General features: G+C 37.2%; 1 protein-coding gene across 1 annotated transcript; it reads right to left on the bottom strand.

Moving 5' to 3' along the window:
* Positions 1-3,369: 3,369 nt before the first annotated feature.
* Positions 3,370-18,139, bottom strand: sncgb (synuclein, gamma b (breast cancer-specific protein 1)). Its single transcript, XM_084741491.1, has 6 exons — positions 17,720-18,139; positions 10,914-10,955; positions 9,357-9,484; positions 8,010-8,027; positions 5,926-5,967; positions 3,370-4,413 (listed from the first exon to the last, which is right to left on the bottom strand). The coding sequence occupies exons 1-6, from the start codon at positions 17,838-17,840 to the stop codon at positions 4,405-4,407; spliced, it is 360 nt and encodes a 119-aa protein (XP_084597617.1). The 5' UTR covers positions 17,841-18,139; the 3' UTR covers positions 3,370-4,404.
* Positions 18,140-19,277: the final 1,138 nt, after the last annotated feature.

The raw sequence follows: 19,277 nt of genomic DNA on the forward strand, positions 1-19,277 counted from the left end.
AAAATCAAAATTATGAGATAAACAGTAAAAAATATGATAGGAAAAGTTAAAATTGTGAGATAAAAAGTCACAATTATGAGACAAAATGTTGGAATTCTGAGAAAAAATGTCAAAATTATCGATAGAAAGTGGATTAAATTTAAAGTTATGGATAGAAAGTCCAAATAATGAGTTATAATAAGTTAAGAAAGAAATTGGGAGATAAAAAGTCCAAATCATAAGATTCTAAATAAAAAATCTGAGAAAAAGCCCAAATCATGAGATTAAAAAAATGAAATTATTAAACAGAAAGTTATGGGATTAAAAATTCAATTTTATGAGATGACAATTCAAAATGATTAGATAAGTAATTATTTTCAAATCAATTTTTATCTCATGATTCTGACTTTATTTCATGATTACTTTTTATCTCATGATAATGACTGGACATGAGACTATTTCTTTCTTTTTCTTTTCCCCATATTATACAATAAAAGTGAAAATTATGAGGAAAAAGTCCAATTTTGAGATGAAAATTTAAATTATGGGATAAAAAGTCCAAAATGTAACGTTAAAAATCAATATGTGATAAACAGTCAAAAGTACAAGATAGAAAGTCCAAAGTATGAGATAAAAAGTTTAAATTTTGAGATGATTATTAATAATTTTCATTTCAATCTTTATGTCATGATTATGACTTTATTTCATAATAATTACTTTCTGTCTCATAACAATGACTTAGCATGGAGATATTTCTTTCTTTTACTGGCAGACATGGTCCTCCACAACACTCAGTCCCACGTCTTGAAATAAATTCTCAACACAGTTGCTGGATTTCAACAAAACCTTTTTAATTTCACTGGTACTGTTTATAAAATCAGCGAGTCTGCTTTGATGCCAACTTAAAACATGGTGTGCGATTTGTGTTCGTGTATCTGAAGTGGGACTTGTGATTGTGTGTTGTTTAAAGTGTGCTGTGTGTGTGTGTGTGTGTTGGTACAAGTGTGGTGTAGTGTGTTGTATCTGTGTGTGTGTGTGTGTGTGTGTGTGAATGTCAGATTGCTTGATAAGGCAACATGCAGTCATCAGTTTCCATTGGCCTCAAAGTAAAAACACACAAACCTGCTCCAGACACAAACACACACACACACACACACACTTTGCTGGCTGAACCGGTTCTATGCTAACACACACATGTACACGCACACACACACATACAGTGCAGACAGACACACACACTGATGCCAGGCAGACGAGCGGTGAAAGGTGGCATCACACTGACCGAGAGGAGAAGGGGATCCTCTGATTGGCCGAGACAGTTGATGGGCGGGAGCTTCAGAACAGCCAGACTAGTTAGTGATTAAATAAAAACTACCCTAACAAACAACTACATATCCCAGAATTCAAGCTGTACACAGAACTACACATAAAGCTGGGTCATTCTGCTCTCTTAGCGGACTGATTCCCTCACTGAATCACATGTTTTTTTTATCACAGAAATCTGAATAAGTTGCTCCCGCTGGCATGCAAACCAGTTTCACAAAGACTAAAAAGCAACTAGACAATAACAAGAGGTGATCATTATCAGCTGCTCCTTGAATTAAGCTTTTTAAAACCCCCTTAGGCTCAGTTTTCCCTTTTAATTTACCCTTAAGTAGTTTAATTTAAAAAAATAAAATAATTCCCTTGTGTCTGACATATATTCTGTATCGGCTTGTTTAAACTCTTCATTGAAGCTATGTGATGTTTTCAAACCCAAGTCTCCATGTTTTTCATAACCATCAACTGGAATTATTCTAAATGTACTGCGCAGTATTTTATGTACTTTTGGCAAATATTCATTTTGACATATTTCTTCTGTATATTTTCTAAGAACTGAGCTCATGAAGAACTATAACTCAGTGGTTTATTTATCAATTTCTAATGCCACCTTTAGTTATTTCTATTCAATTATTTACTCTTGTGTCACAATGTTTTTGATCTCCATTTGGGGTCTTTTCCAAGCAAATATTGATATGTGAATTTTGCAATTAAATCAATATATACATTTTTATGCCACCCCAGGAATATTTCTTTAGATCTTTCTTTGGTTGTTTTGCACACTTTTCTTTACTAATGCAGGACGAGGCTGTTTAGCAGAGAGTGAAGCTTGAGTTCACGTCTTCTCGGTGCCGTTATCTTGAAAAATTTTCTTAAACTTTACGTCTTAAAGAATAATCTCAATTTTGAATAGAAGAATTTCATTTAGTCTGCAATATAGGGTGACTATATCTTTAAATATACGTTTTGATGTACTCGTGACCCCCCCATGAAGCTTTGGTGACCCCTAGTGGGGGTTTGGACCTCTAGGTTGGGAACCAGGTGCTACAAGTGATGCAGTTACATACGCAAACATGTACTTTTCTGCCAAAGTTTCTATACCGTTTATTTAACACAAGAACAAAACTCTGGTTGTCTGCAGGGAGATGCCCCTGTCAGTCAAATCCAATTAACAGTTATTGACTCTTATTATTGCACAGCTTTGTTAAATATTCGATTCTGATTGGTCTGTCATTTTTGATTAACAGTCTGTTGCTATGAGGAACAGTCTTTTGCTGTGGGTGCAGTTCTGATCATAGACTCAAGAGGAGCAACAAAATACTTTTTAAATCCATAGAATTATTTTAAAATTAAGATTTTGTTTCAGATTATTGATTCTTTTTGGTGAGTAATCGCATAATAAGTGGAATATGAGTCCTTATTGCGAAATAAATCCTGACCAGGTGATGCAGGACGGCAACATGAACTAATTTATTTTATTTAATTTATAGCTAATATATTTTCCTTATTTAGCCCCAGATATGTAGAAAATCTCTGAAATTTCCCACATCACACAAACACAATTGAAGTTGCCGCTCTGTTGGCTGCAGATTTCGATCAACCAATCAGAATTTAAGAATAAGAATCTGGTTGTCTGCAGAGAGATGCCCCTGTCAATCAAGTCCAATTAACAGTTATTGATTGGTAAAGTTGTATTATTACTCAATTCTGATTGGTCTGTTATTTCTGGTTAACAGTCCACTGCTATGAGGAACAGTCCATAGAACAGGCTGTTACTATGAACGACACACCATAGAACAGATTGTTGCTATGAAGAACAGACTGTAGAATAGACGGTTGCTATGAAGAACAGACTGTTGCTATGAAGAACAGACTGTAGAATAGATGGTTGCTATGGAGAACAGACTGTTGCTATGATGAACAGGCTGTTGCTATGAAGAACAGATGCTTGCTATGGATGCAGTTCTGATCATAGAGTCAGGAGGAGCAACAAATCAAATCAATAAAATGACATTAAAATTAACATTTTGTTCCAGATTACTGATTTTTTTTTTTCTTTGGGGGTGGGGGTGGGGGGGTGGGGGTAAGTAACTGTCTAATAAACAGAATAATGTACCGTGAGCAGCTTTATTATTTCGTCTCACATTTTGTTTATTTAGCCACAAATATTTAATGTTATGGAGAACTTCTTTGAAATTTCCTGCATCACATGAACACAATTTGAGAAAAACGAGCGCTGTGTATTGCTTTGTGGTTAATGACGCTGTAATAATAACCCTGTTTCTAAACGTCGAGGCGAAAAACACGCACTAAGCCGCACAAAGCTACACAGAAACAGCCGCTACTCTACGGTTACAACACAAGACGAGTCATTCTACACATCTGGTCATGCAGTCTATTGTAGCTAACTAACTACTGCACACACATAACAGAATGAGATCTGTCCTCGATGCACGATTCCCTGCACAAGCCTCTGGAGATTTACTTTACACGCCAGCAGCTACACATGCACACACACACACACATATAAGCTATCACAAACAGCAGATCACACACCCTCTCATACCCTGCCTCAGAGTTATTGTTATTGTTGTGGGCTGCAGAGGCTTGACTGTATTTACACACCAAAAAGTTGGCCCAGTGTGTGTGTCTGTGCTGGCATTGACTGTGTGGACTGTACGCGTGTGTGTGTGTTTCATGCATGTGCCGGATGAAGGTGTATCTCTTATTGTTTGTGTGTGTGTGTGTACGTGTGTGTTTGAGTGTGAGGTTTCCCTATAGGTTGGTAGGCGTGGGGGTGGTGGTAACAACACCAGGGGGTCATATCAGGACGACACTAACACACGGGTGAGGCGAGGCGAGGGTGAGACGGGCGGTGGAGGAGAAGCTACAGGCTGCAGACAGTCAGAGGGGAGGAAGAAGAGGAGGAGGAGGAGGAGGGGGGAGATACAGGGGCTGAGGTGCGGCATCCGGAAGAGTCTGTTTTAGTTGATTTTGGTTCTGTAAAGTCACAAAAAAATATGTTGAACATCTGGAGTCTGGTACAGCAAGGCGAGGGGAGCGAGGGGCCGCCAGGGAGCACGGGAAGGAAGGTCCAGAAGACGACTAATACCCCTTAAAGAAAGGAAATAAAGATAGAATCACATGTCAGTGTAACAGGAAGTACTTAGATCCTTGAGTAAAAGTAGCAGTATCACAATGTAATTAAAAGTTAGGTTGGAGATATACCTGCTTTTTAACCAAACGTTCGCATAGAAAACCAACTGCCTCATGAACGTTCAGTAATTGTTTGTATACTTGCGTATGTACTCTGTGTGAGTGATTCCACTAGGGGGTGCACCAGAAAACCCAGACTTTAAACCATAATATTTTGCGTAAAGAAATATTCACATTAAAGAAGCTGAAACAGAAAGAAATGGGAAATAGTTTTGAGCGTACAGTATGTTTATCATGCGCTGGATTATTTACACATTATCATATGTGTTTTCTTAATATGATATCAATATTTCATTTTTTAACGGAGAAACACATCATATATTTCCTGTAGTAAGTCATAAACTAATCATGATATGGACAAGCTTGGGGAGTAATGGATTACATGTACGTAATCTGGATACGAAAATAAGCAACTGTATTCATTTACTTACTGTATTTCATTCACAGAGCAGTGTGCTCAGATTAACTGTACTCTATATTTGTAATATTTTCACCGCTTCACCTTGCAATATCCCTTTCTCCAAGCCAACCAAACTCCATGAGTAAAATGAGCAATTTTACCTCACAGAACACAGAAGTCGCTGGTCTGCCGCTGCCTTGTCTGTGTTATTGCGTGACTTTGGTGTTTTAAAAGAACAGTTCAGATTCATCAAAGTCATACAATGACATAAACAAACTAACAGATCAAGTCAGTAGCCGAGCAACTCCTGTGCTCTGCAAGGTAAAATTGCTGGTTTTGTCAAAGGAGTCTGGTTGATTCTTGTAGGAAAAGGCTGTCTGACGGCAAAGTAAGGTGGTGAAAATATTCTAAATGTAACATACACTTAAAACTGACATTGACTTCTTGTAGGTGGCCCTTTTTTAAGAGGCTAAAATCTGTTTTGCTGCTGACTCTGTCCTCAGCGGTACATTAGCTTAGCTCTTAGCTTCTGTGCTGGTCCTCCTCTCTGCTTCTCCAAACTGAGGTCATGTTGACCACCATCTATTGAACGTATTACACTGACTTTGTAAGTACCTCATACAATCCCACCTCACATAATCTGAACTACCCCTTTAAAAGCAAGTATATCTCTGTAAAGTTGCTAATATTGTAATACCTCTGTAGTTTTGAGTAGAACTCTGAATACTTTTGCTTGTAATAAAGTATTTTTATGTTTATGTATTGGTGTTTTTCCTTAAGTAAAGTATACTTCTTCTACTACTGGTCACTGTAGTATTGTTTATCTTAAAACACTTGAATAATCTTCTGTAGCTCTGAAGGAGCTTTGGCAAGTCGAGGGTTAAGTGGGTAAAAAATATTTGGCAGCAAAATGCACTGTAATATCAAAAGTGAAAGCACTCCTCAGAATAATGGTCCCTTTATGAATGTTAAACCTTTAAACCCAGCGGCATCCAAACTTGTTTTCTTACCTCTCCTCCTTCCCCACCCTGCTCCATTCCTCCATATTCTCCCTGCGGCCAAAACAAGAAGAGTGATATTACATTAGGCACAAAAGAGGGTGGAGTAGATTTGTCTGAGAGGATGAAAGGATGAGGTGATGGCAGGGCAGAAGGCCTCAAGCACCGATGGCCGTCTAGTTTTCGTTTTCCTCCAGCTCTGATATAATAAAGCAGTTAAGACTACAAAGACCATGCTGTATAGGGTCGACTCAACTCTTATTATCATGCTTAGGATATTCCCATGGGGGTTCGGTTAGTTAGATTAGAGCTTTACAGTATAGAAGATGCTCCAGGTGCACAGACTGTGTTCTACATGAGCTGTGCATGAAGCTATTTTGGGGCATGCCATGAATATATTCTGGCTTAACTGACGTGCTGGAGAGGTGGCTCAGAGCTTGTACTGTAGGGCTGGGCTGCACCAACAAGGATTAATTTTTAAACCAGATTAAATCATGGTTTATCTTTAAATTATGTTCCACCAAAATTTTTAAACTTGCTTAAAATTATGGCAGACTAAATTTAAACCTCACATTACTTTATACTCTAAATTCTACATTTTGTTAACCTTTTAGCCAGCATGCAAACAGTAATGTTTTGTCAACTTTTTTAGCTAGCTAGCAAACAATATAACATTTTGTTAACTTTTTAGCTAACAAACAATGTAACATTTTATTAACCTTTTAGCTAGCAAACAAACATTTTGTTAACTTTTTAGCTAGCTTGGAAGAAGTAAAGTTTTGTTAACTTTTTTAGCTAGTTAGCAAACAATATAATATTTTGTTAACTTTTTAGCTTGCTAGCAAACAGTCTAACATTTTGTTAACTTTTTGACTAGCTAGCAGACAATGGAACATTTTGTTAACTTTTTGGCTAGCTAGCAAACATTATAACATTTTGTTAAACTTTTGGCTAGCTAGCAAACAATATAACATAACATTTAAGTTTTTAGTTATCTAACAAACAATTTTGTTAGATTTTGCTAGATCCATTTTGTTAACATTTTAGCTAGCTAACAAACTGTAACATTTTGTTAACTTTTTAGCTTGCTAGCAAGCAATGCAATGTTTTGCTAAGGAATTACAGACTGGCTAGTTAACGAAAGTTGACAAGGTCCTGACAGGATCAAAGTTATTTTTGATTAATTAATTTGGGTCAGCAAGCATCTACACATTGATTAAACTGTTTAATTTCAGTTTACATAAATAATCTGTATTTACTCATTGTATGCATATTTTTTCCCCCAAACTCTGATTATAACTCATCTAAATTAAATTAATCTTTCTTGGTGCAACCCTGTCTATGTCACTTATTGCTACACAGAGGAGCTACATGGTTAGAAATGGAGACTTTTAGTATCATTGTTACCTAAACCACACAAATGAGTGAGCATCTGAGAGGCCAGAGGAAAAACGTTTTCAGAATTTACATTATGAATTATTCACAAAGATGTTCTGAACTGCAAAACCTCAAAATCTATATTTATCTGATTTCTAGTCAAAATATATCATTACACGCAACGTAAGACACACCTAACAAGTAACATATGAGTGACTTGTTTTTGATAATGCATCTTTGTCTTTCAACTTTCAAAAACACCTTTTTACTAACTTTCGAGAGTTTTTTTTTTTTTTACCAGTGTGTATTTTATGCTTGTTATGTTATACTTTAAGTTGAATTCAATGTAAGCTTTTATCCAAATCCATTTTAATTTAGGAAGCAAATTCATAGCAGCTTCTGTTTCTTCTTTCCCCTCTTGACACTCACTTAGTGGGCTATTAGTCTATATACTCTAGAGAAACCAGTTTATTAGGTACACTCGTGCCATTTAATGTAATCCAATAAAATATTCTTGCAATAAATCCTTTAAAATGTGATGATTCTGCAGGAAAACTCTAATTTATTGCAGGTTTATTGGATTATATTGTACAGGCTTAGCTGATAAACTGGTAACTTTGGTGCGTGTAGCATGCAGAGTATCCCCTCTCTGTCTCTCCTTCACCACAGCCCACCCCAGCATGACCTATGACCCCCACACTGCTCTGTCCAATAGGCACCTCGTATACAGGCTCCTCCTATCAGGGAAACACAGGTGAGACACAGACAACATAAACAACAAAAGGTGAGCACCACAGCAATACAGAACAACACACAAGACAGAAGCTTTGCCACAAAAGAAGCAAAACACAGAAAAACCAGAAAGACGTGCATGAAAGACGTTAGATGACAAACAGGTCTGACAACAGCTCAAAACATGAAACCAGGAGGAGGCCAACAGTGTCGCGAATCAAACAAATACTTCAGGTATAAAGTTTCAGTAAGCTCAATGAGCTTTAAAGGATAAATAATATTTGATTGGTTCATTGTAGTGCTGAAATGACTAACAAATAAACCAATATAAACAGCTTGTCAGTATATATCAGCCAGTTAGCTTAATGCGGATATGATATTTATTGTTTTTATGTTGGCCAGTAATTGTAGTACAGAAACCTGGAGTAACTGGAGTGTCGTAAAGAAAATAAATCTGTAACGAATAAGAAAATAAATGTGGAAATATAAAGGAAAATAACAATAAAACCCTTGGGAGAATAATTTAAGAATAACTATAAGCCTTTTCATTTGTTTTTTATTTTTATGGAAATAGAATAATTAATGTGCAGATAATAAATAAATTGGCCTAAATTTAAATAAATATATGTATGTATTTATAAATAAATATATACATAAATAAATGAACAAATAAGTGACAAACTAAATGAAAAATGAAAGCTTATGTTCTTTTATACTTTGTTGTCCTTATATTTCCACTTTTAAATTTTATTTGCTTATTCTTTTCCAGATTTATTATTATTTTATAGCTCTCCCATGACTCCATACACACAAACTAGGACAAATCTAAGGGATCCATGTCAAGATTGTTCACTTATTTTATGTTTGTGTTAAAAAAACAACAAATATCATTGCTGGATTTTTTTTAAAAAACACCAAAATATCAGTATGTACACCCAATCATTTATCGAGTAAAAATACCCAATAGTCCCAGTATAAAGTGAATATCTTTGGGTTTTGGACTGTTGGTCGGAGAAAACAAGCAATTTAAAGATGGCACCTTGGGCTCTGGTAAATTTACATCTACATTTTTGTCGCTGTTTTATAGATTAATCAAAAATAATGTAAATTAATTGAAAATAATAGTATATCAAAAGTATAATAATATTAGTCATGGTTGAGGCTCTGATGTATTTGAAGTGCTTACTAATGAAATATTGCTTTGATGTATCATTTTGTTAAAGAAATAAACTGGCACTTAGATTTTATTAAGACATTGCAGCCGTCCGGTGTGTTTAATGTGGGGAAAGTGCGCCATCTAGTGGCAGACCTCAACTGTTACCATGGTAACTGACCTGGTTGGCCAACCCGGTCGACGCGGCGACGTTCTCGACCCCCTCCACGGTTGCCTGTGATACTTCGTTGGCCCCGGCAACCGCTGTTTCTCCGACGATGTTGGCCTGATCCACGGTCCTGTTGGCAACTGAGACCCACAGCGGAGGACGGTTAGTGAGACTGAAACACACTGTGCGCTAATAAAACACACAACACAACACAACACAACAACACACGTATACTGTCCTGTTTGTGACCTCGACCCCTCCGTACGTTACTCTGTACGTTACTCACGTACGCTCGCGGTTTCCATCTTCAGTTAAGTTATATTTTCGTATCATGGTTCCACTGGCCCCGTGGTGGGGGAAATGTCCCGGATGTTATCAGTTACGCTTCAGAAGTTTTTCCTCTTTTAAAACGTAAAATAGTGTTTAAAAACAGTGGAAGCCCATTTCCACCGTTGTGATGAAAAAAAAAAAAAAAAAAAAAAATCATATAAATCATTACAAGTCATTATTGAGATACTAACCTGCACTGTTTTAAGATGCTAACTCAGTATTTTGAGATGGTAGAGCTAGTTAATTATTTTGAGGACGTTTCTCATTATTTTGAGATGCTAATTCAGTATTTTGAGATGCTAATTCAGTATTTTGAGATGGTAACTCAGTATTTTAAGATGCTAACTAATCCTTTCATAAAGGTTTTTCATTATTTTGAGATACTAACTTAATATTGTGAGTCATTAACTAATTATTTCGCAAAATTTCTCATTATTTTGAGATACTAAATTAACATTTTGAAATGCTAGCTTATTATTTTGAGTTGCTAACTTAATATTTTGAGATGCTAACTCAGTATTTTGAGATCCTAACTCTGTATTTTGAGATACTAGCTAACTCAGTATTTCATGGTAATTAATTATCTCACGAAAGTTTCTCATCATTTTGAAACTGACCACTTGCTAACTCATTATATTGAGATACTGTCTCAATATTTTAAAATAATTGCTTAATATGTTAAAACGCTAAGTCATTATTTTGAGATACAAAGTCATTATTTAGAGATACTAATTCAATATTTCGAGATCCTAATTAATTTCAAGAATGTTTCTCATTATTTTGAGACACAGAGTCATTATTTTGAGATGGTATTCCACACTTGAAAATGGACTTTGACAAGTGACAAAAAAACTAGATTTTATGATTCACCTGAGGGGTTCTCAAACTGTATTTTTAATTGTACAAGAGAAAAGATTTAAAGAATGAAGTCTAACTGGTTGGTCTTGTAAATGTACATCTGATTAACCATTGCACCTCTAACACGCCATGTATAAGACAATCCTGCATGGGGTTATAAATACTTGATGTAGATGTTGATTTTGCTTTGGACAAAGATGTTCTCATCTCTGGCCGACAGCAAACACCTCTTAGGTCAGGAAAATAAATCTGAAGATATGGATAGCAGGTAAGAAGATAACATTTGAATTTCCCAAATTCTGCCTAAAATTTGCTAAGAAGTTTATGTGACTGGAGCGCTGAGGTCACAAATAAGGCCGGCACGTACACAGTTGTTCTTACCTGTGTTTACTGATGACACAACTCCCTCCTTCGTCTTACTGCCTGAGAATCAAACAGAGATTATCATCAAGTTAATGCAGCAAATGATACCTGCTTAGATAATAGAAGAATTAAATACTTTACAATTCTTATATTTTGTTGAATATTGTTGCATATTTCCATTATTTTAGTTTACTCACATTTGATTTGTTTTGCGTTTTGTTAGTACTTTTGTCTTTAAATCAGTGAGCGATGTTTAGGATGTGAGCATGAAAAGTTAATTTTTCTTTCTTTTCATCAGTATATCAGGATGCTTTCAGTTACTCCTCTGTTGAAGGTGGCAAGAAGATGGAACGGGAATTTTTCCATTTTTAAGTTTCATTATAGGAGCAGTATGCAACAATCACACATGCAAAAATGAGTACAGCAGTCCAAATAGCGAGTTGAAGGTATAGACTCTATATTAAATAAATTGAAATCGTCTTTAATCTGGAACCTGTGGTTGAAGAGAGTTGTTTCTTGGGCAGGCTGCAGGAACAATGTAGGAGTGCAGGATGAGGGCAACATTGTAAACTGACAATAACAAGCGAGGACGAGTCCTCCACTGTAGGTTGATCAGCTGTTTATAACTGTCAGTTGTCAGTCAATGTAAAGCTAAGCCTTACCCTGTAAACACAGACCACTGCTCCGAAAATACACACTCTGGACTGTGAGTTAAGTAACTGCCCACTTTCTACCTGCCAGACTCCATTAACATATTGCTGAATATAATTGTTATAAACCTCTACACCTTGTACAAGATCATTAATGATTTCTTATGACTCATAAACAGACACATGCTCATTCAGTGAGTATTCAGTATTGACTTGAGCTCTAATTAATATGAAACTGACATACATAGAGTTATTCCAGTCTGCAATAGAAGTTTCCTAAGGGGACACACAGCTGGAGAGTTATTATCACACTATTTCAATTGAACATGTTTCCTTGATCTCTGATGGCCATTTTTAGGAAGTGAGCAATCCAATCTGTCTGTAATGTTTGTTTGTGAGGAAGTTCAATATCCAAAGTGTGATATCAAGCCCAGAGTGTTAAGTCATTATCAGGGCTGAGCATTATGGCCTAAGATTTATATCATGGTATAATTTAAAGCAAGGACGGTAACAGTATGTATGATGGTAAATTCGTTTTTCTTTAAAATCTAAGTCTAAATTCATCTGCAGGGGTAAAGCACTGGTATTACAGCTGCATGGCAGCTATTATTGTACTCTGAAATGACATATTTCACATATTTCAGAGGTACAGAAGAACATTTAAATTGCAAAAATGGAATAAAAAAAAAATAAGTATCAATATTAAGTATCTGTCTTTTTAGCAGCTCTTCCTCAGCTTTGTTGTTTGGACTGTAGTGACGTTGTCTGACATTATTGGTTCTTTTATCTTTGCTTTTAATGATTTGTTGTAACTTTTTTGTTGTTTTTTGGTCGAGCAAAGTGAGGGCTCTCCCACGGTATAGTCAAAAGTCATGCCATGAGCCAAATTTATGCTCGTGTACTTTCTCTACCATTTATGCTTTCAAGCCCTAAGATATTCCAATAATTCCATTACAGGAAAAATAAATAAACTTTTAATATAAATTTGTGATTATCAGCCCCAATATTTATTGTGTATCTCTGTTTTTTTTAAATATTAACATTTGCACTAATTTACTTTACTTTTATTTTGATGAGTACAGATTAATTAGATCAATCATTACGTTTTAATTGCCACAGATTTAGAGCAACGTTACAGAAGTTTGAGTGATAACACACGCTTCTTTTTGAAACATTTTTTAGCTGCTGCTGCCCCTTTAGACTCTGACGTATCCTTCCTGAGAGTGTGTGATCAGCAGTATCCATTGCTCTTTCTAAAAATACATTTAGAGAGCTATTTCTTCTCAGTGTCCTTTCAGTGTAGCCAATGTGTTTCACTGCTTTTTCTGTTTTGTTTTGTTTTTCCCATTATCTTTCCTTTTCAACCTTGAGAAATCAGTGTTTCAGGGTTTGAAGCTCAGTTGTGATTTATGTTGTTTTTTGTTTTTTTTATTGGAAAACATCTGGTGAGCCACAGCACCTTTCCTCTCTGCTCACCAGCGCTGTGCTCATTATAGTATGATCCCAAGCAGATTAAATTGTGGTTATATAATCTGCCAGAGTGAGGGATGGAAGGAAAGAAGTATCTGCTCAGTGAGATGAAAGCAAAGGTAGAAACTAAGGAAGAAAATGAGAAATAAATCTGCAGAATAACATGAGTTTGTGCACGCTGACTGTTCTCTTTCTACTTTGACACAGATGCAGATGCTGCCGTCCTGCATCCACCCATCCTCTTTCTGTCTCTGCATCCCTCCATCTCTCTGCACGCTCCCCGAGCTACATGAGCCACGTGCCTTAGTACTGAGCAGTACTGCAGTACAGCCAAACACACACTCACACACACACTCACACACACACACACACACACACACACACACACACTCACTGCAATGACACAGCTTCTTTCTCGCAGTCAACAGAGGGAGCCCCCTGAGTGTCACTGTGAATATCTGTAAATGTCTGTCAGCATCATGCAGAACCCGCTGTATCTATGAAGTCGTGTTCTTCTTCTGATGCAACTAATGACTTCCTTTTACATGTAAATAATTAAACATGGCTTGAAGCAAAAGCAGATGCAATCCCAGGTGATGCAGGACACCAAGAACAAGAAAGCAATTTTTGAAATAATCCCAACAATAAATGATAATCCCGATCGAAAGCTTGCCTCAGTAAATGAAGATTGCATGGATTAGAGTGTGTGAACGCTTTTTCCCATTATGAAATAATGTATTAAACGTGCAAAAATGTGGCTTTAGTCGGGTTTTCCAGAGGAGGATTTGTGCTTCAGCAGTCCTGATGGGATGAAAGCTCAGATATGTCCCGTATTTAATGAAAAATCCAATCAGTGGTGATGTGGTTTATGTGTTAGCTGCAATGTAAAAGTTATAATATAGGCACTGAGACAAACACAAGAAAGAAAGCTGCGCACAAAGATCTCTTCTATATATGGAGTCTTAGGAGTGCCATAAAAAAAAAGAGTATATGTATAAAAATCAAGGGAAATAAACATGTTAACATGAAGACATAAATAAATAAATGTAAAATAATATAAATAATTATAGCACAATATTTATATTATTATTAAGAATTACTACAAGCATTTTCATTTATTTTCACATTTATTCTTGCATCTCTCTCTCTCTCTCTCTCTCTCTTTATATATACATATACATAAATATATATATGTATATATATATATACATATACATAAATATATATATGTATATATATATATATATATATATATATATATATATATATATATATATATATATATATATGTATATATGTATTTATAAAATGTCATGTATATATATTTTAGCTCAGTGTTTTTCCTCATTCTTTTCCCGCTTGCCTTTGTTATTCCTTGAAGGGCCAAACTGTCAATCAGCTGGCTGTAGGCAGGACTTCCTTTATGTGACACTCCTATGACTCCATATCTATAAATAAGGGATGTAACAGCAATTATGGGACAAAAGAAAGAAAGAAAGAAAAAGAAAATCACTGCTGGTTCATCTCTTAGCTCTTAAATCCTTTTCTGGAAAACTGCCTGCAGCTATATTCTAATATTAATGCAGATTATTGATGAATTCTAAAATGAAAAATCGTACTTTTGGAAGTTTTCAAGGTTCAGTATATTCATTCATAAAACCATGGAAATCTGTAGTTTGTTCGGGGCTGTTGTGTGGCAGCTTGTGTTTATGGAGACATAGGAGTGCTTAAAAAATGTGGTTATATAAAGTGTGTGTGTGTATAGTGTGATGTATATTTGTACGCAGATAGATAAAACAAGTAAATATATTAATAAATATATACAAAAATTAATGTGAAAATAAATTAAATGCTTATAATTATTTTAGCACAAATCTAAGGAATCTCAAGATTGTTCATATATTTAATATGTTTGTGTTTAAAAAAGAAACTTTTTAAATATATATATATATATATATATATATATATATGTATATATATATATATATATATATATATATATATATATATATATATATATATATGTAAAATAAATTAATAAATAAATACATATGCAGGAAAAAAAATAATGTAGATAAAAAAAATCTCCACATTTCTTTTTCTTACAGATTATGTTTATGATACTCCTGTAACTCCTTATGTGTTCAGATTTTTTTAATTTAATTTCAGAGTGTGCTCCGCTGTCTGTCTGTCTGTCTGTCTGTGTCTGTCTGTCTGTCTGTCTGTCTGTGTCTGTCTGTCTGTGTCTGTCTGTCTGTCTGTCCAGCTGTATGTGAAAGTGGGCGTGCAGACGTTGACACAGTGTACCAACATCCACATGCTGACGTGTGCACTCTGCTGCAGGCAGATACATCGACCCTTCTCACTTCACCGATCACATCCACTTCTTCTGTTCCTCCCCCTGTGATCTGCATGACCATTTTCTTTTCTCCCTTCTTGCCGTTCTCTCCATCCCTCAGCTCACTGTCACCCCCTCCCCTCCCCTCCCCTCCTCTGCTCTACCTGAGTCTCATCCCTCCACCTCCATCATCCCCTCGTGTCAACTCTCTGTCTCTTTCTGTCCCTCCATCTGTTCACACAGGAGCCACGAGACTAGAAGCTCAAAGCTTTTTTCTGACATAACACCCCTCCCTTCAGTCTCTCCCTATGCATCCCTCCATCCCTCCATCCCTCCATCCTTCCATCCTTTCCTGGGATGGGGGGGGGGGTGTTTTAAGAGCTAAGGGGGAGGAAGGTGGTTAGTCATCGAAGCAGCACACACTAACGGGCAAATCCTGCTGCTGCAGACGCACGCACACACGTTCTTGCATCAACACGAGGATGGGGTGAGGGTGGAGGGGTTGGAGGGGGGTGGGGTTGATGGGAGAGCAAATTGCTGCAGTGCTCAAGTGATCCTTGCCCCGTCTACCTCACCTCCCTCCCCACTATTCTTCCAGCTTGTGACTCTTGCCTACATTGTGCCTTTTTTTTTTTCCCATTTTCATCATCGTTAAGATTTTGAAGCTGCTGCTGCTGCTGTGTGACGGTCAGTCACTGCAGATGACGACAAAGACTTTCACTCCGCCAACTCCTCATCCGCCCTCCTACTTTTACACACCCCCACCCCTCCCAACCCTCACTCAGGCGGCCTAAAAGCCTGGTACTCGGGGTAACCTTGAGATGTGACGCATTAGCTGCCTGAGCTAGCATAAAAGTACAAAATGAAGCCACAGCATGACCATAAAGCATCTTTAAAAAGTAGTTTTGCCATTTCTAATTATCTGTCTTCATATACTAGAACCTTTTTTGAGAATTTATACATTTATCTGGAAAAATCAGTGAAAATACCTCACAAATGCATTGCAGTCTTTTTAAAGCAACAGCAAGACCATAAATAATCTCTAAAAACTGTAAACTCATATTTTATTTGCTATTTCAGATGCTCTGTCCTCATATACTTGCATCTTTTTTGGTGAATTTATATATTTATCTTAAAATATCTGTGAATATACCCTGCATGGCAGCTGATTAAATACAACAGAATCACCATAAAGCATTTTTTAAAAAGTCTAAGTTCATATTTTTCATGCGTTTTCAGATGGTCATCATATATTTTAACCTTTTTTGCAATTTTCTACATTTATCTTAAAATATCTATGAATATACCTCAAACATTGTGTGTCAGCCCATTAAAAGTAAGAACATAAAGAATCTTTGAAAAGTATTAATTCTAATTTTTTTGCAATTTCAAATGCTATGCCCTCAAATGCTTGCATCTTTAGTCTGAGTTCATACATTTATTTTAAAATATCTTGGAACACACCTAAAGACAAAATGCATGGCAGCCTTAAAAACAGCAGCATGATGATAAAACATCTTATAAAGTTATAAATTCATATTTTTGTTATTTCAAATTGTCTGTCTTCAAATACTAGTCTTTACTGTGAATTTATCTTAAAGTGCATGTCAGCCTATTAAAAGCTACATCACAGCAATATAGCATCTTTTCACATGATAAATTCTTATTTTTTGCTTTTTCAAATGGTCTGTCCTCATATACTGGTGTATTTATCGTGAATTCATACTTCTTTTTAAAGATATCTGTGAGTATACCACTAAAAATGCATGGCAGCCTATTAAAAGTAGGTCAACCCTATTCTGATATTCTCATTAATTATTTATAAACAATTAATAAAGGCAGATAAATGGAGTCTCTGGGGACTTCATCACTGCATTGGATCCATCACTGGACGTCCCTCCACAAACCACTGAATGTGAATAAAACAGGACAGGTGATAAAAGCGTGAGGCGGCACCATCACGAGATCCTGCAGAATCCCTCGTTTTTCCTCCCTTTTCCTCCTTCTTTTCTCCTCTTTTTTTTTCTCCCCAGACAGACCAGTCCCCCCACCAGTTCCTGTCCTGCTTCCCAGTTATAACTTTTCCTATTTCTTTCTCCACCTAACACCCCCCCTCTTCCGTCAGTCTTTCAGCCCCCCACCCTCTGCCCTGCACCAGTCCTGCAGCAGTGCTCACTCCATCCCCTCCTTTCTTCCCTTTTTCCTCCTTCCTCCTCCTCCTCCCTCCATTCCTGTCACTTCACACAAGTGTCCCAGACATGGACACCCATGGGACCCCACCTCAAGACACATGATGCAACCACACACACACCCAAAAAAGTGAGTGCATCTCCCTCTTTTTTTTTCCTGCACAGACAGTTACGTACCTACATACATCACCCCTTCCTTGGTTTTGGCTGCCGCCTCCTCCATGCCGGCTTTGGTCTTCTCCGCAGCGGCCACCACCCCCTCCTTGGCCATGGAGAACCCCTTCATCAGTACATCCATTTTGGGCGACGAGACGGCTGGGCTCCCCTGCTCCAAACGGGCCTGCTGGCTTTGCTGGTGTAGCTGGTGCTTACAGAGAGCGTGCAGAAGAGATGATGTGAGATGTCAGAGTGTGTGTGTCTGCGTGTGTGTGTGTGAGTGTGTGCGTGTGTGTGTGTGTGTGCGCCGGTGGCTCCTCCTCCCTTTTGGTGCTACAACAGAGGAGTGAGAGGACCGCACAGCAGGGCTACAGAACGCAGACTGAGAGGAAGAGGGGGGGAGGAAACAGCCGGTATGCACGAGATGGAGAGAGGAGGAGGAGGAGGAGGAGGAGGAGAGACGACCGGATGCTGCAGCATTTTCAAGTCATGCTGCAGCCACCCCCCCTCCACCCGTCATCCATCTTTCTCCTGATGATGCTCGACTTGCTGTTTGCAGATTTTTGATTGGCACATCGCTATGGACACACCTTTCTGGATGCTGAGCTTGTGAACGCTGTTATGTAACCAGCACAGCTTCAGCACTGGAACATCATATGACTTTAGAGATTTTGTCATGTAATCCGTGATCACGTCACACAGCTTCTCCCAAAGATATCATTCCTTCCTCCTTTTTTTTTTGGATTTCTCACCACACTGAACTGATTTTAATTGAATTAAGACAGAAAAAAGGGGCACCTGCAGCTATTTTTATTGTTGTAAAACGAGAGAAAATGCTTTGTCATCTCCACCTGAATGAGTCACAGCTGCCCCTCCCTCCTCCTGCTCCTCCTCCTCCTCCTCTTCCCCATCGTCCCATTTCTCCCAGACGTGCCGACTCAGCACCACAGCAATTCTGTGGATAGTTTAAATCTGACAACAGCTGCATTTTCATGTATTTTTTAATCATTTTTTGACCAATGATTTAAAGAATAGTTGGAAACACAAATAAATAAGCTGCTGCAACTCTATATTTTTAGCATCTGGTCCACAAACCTGATAAAACAAAAGGGGAGACAAGTTAAACTGATATATTTGTGATATACAGTGGTGTTGCAGAGAGGACGTCTCGTCTTATCAGTCTGGTTGTGCAGAATCCCACTGCTGCCCTCTGCTGGCGGCTTTAGCACACATGGCATCATGACGCAGCATTATGGATGACTGGCGGTTGTCTTTAGGTATGGGAAGGACTATTCAAGCATTTATTGGACGAACTATAAGCTGTAAAATCATCACCTGCATTGCACTGTTTTTGAGCAAGTTGAGGTCACAAGTCTTCACAAGCATTTTCTAGTCAAGGTGCGAGACTTGTGTCTATGTATGTGGGCCCATTTCTGACAATGTGACAGGAAAAAAGATCCTCATAATTTCAAGAACATTTCTCATTATAATGACTTACATAATCCTTTCTTCATCACATTGGCAGAAATGGGCTCCATATTTAGGTTTCTTATGCTTACCAACAAAATTGGATGGTTTT

The sequence above is a fragment of the Lutjanus erythropterus genome, chromosome 17, assembly GCF_056507025.1.
Source record: "Lutjanus erythropterus isolate fLutEry1 chromosome 17, fLutEry1.hap2, whole genome shotgun sequence".
Classification (NCBI taxonomy): Eukaryota; Metazoa; Chordata; class Actinopteri; order Lutjaniformes; family Lutjanidae; genus Lutjanus; species Lutjanus erythropterus.

Excerpts from the sequence above, each read along its gene's own strand:
- sncgb (XM_084741491.1), bottom strand. The coding sequence starts at position 17,840 with ATGGATGTACTGATGAAGGGGTTCTCCATGGCCAAGGAGGGGGTGGTG. Across the intron at positions 10,956-17,719 it reads GGAAGGGGTGATGTATGTAG|GCAGTAAGACGAAGGAGGGA; the intron begins GTACGTAACTGT and ends TTTGATTCTCAG. Across the intron at positions 9,485-10,913 it reads TGTGTCATCAGTAAACACAG|TTGCCAACAGGACCGTGGAT; the intron begins GTAAGAACAACT and ends TGTGGGTCTCAG.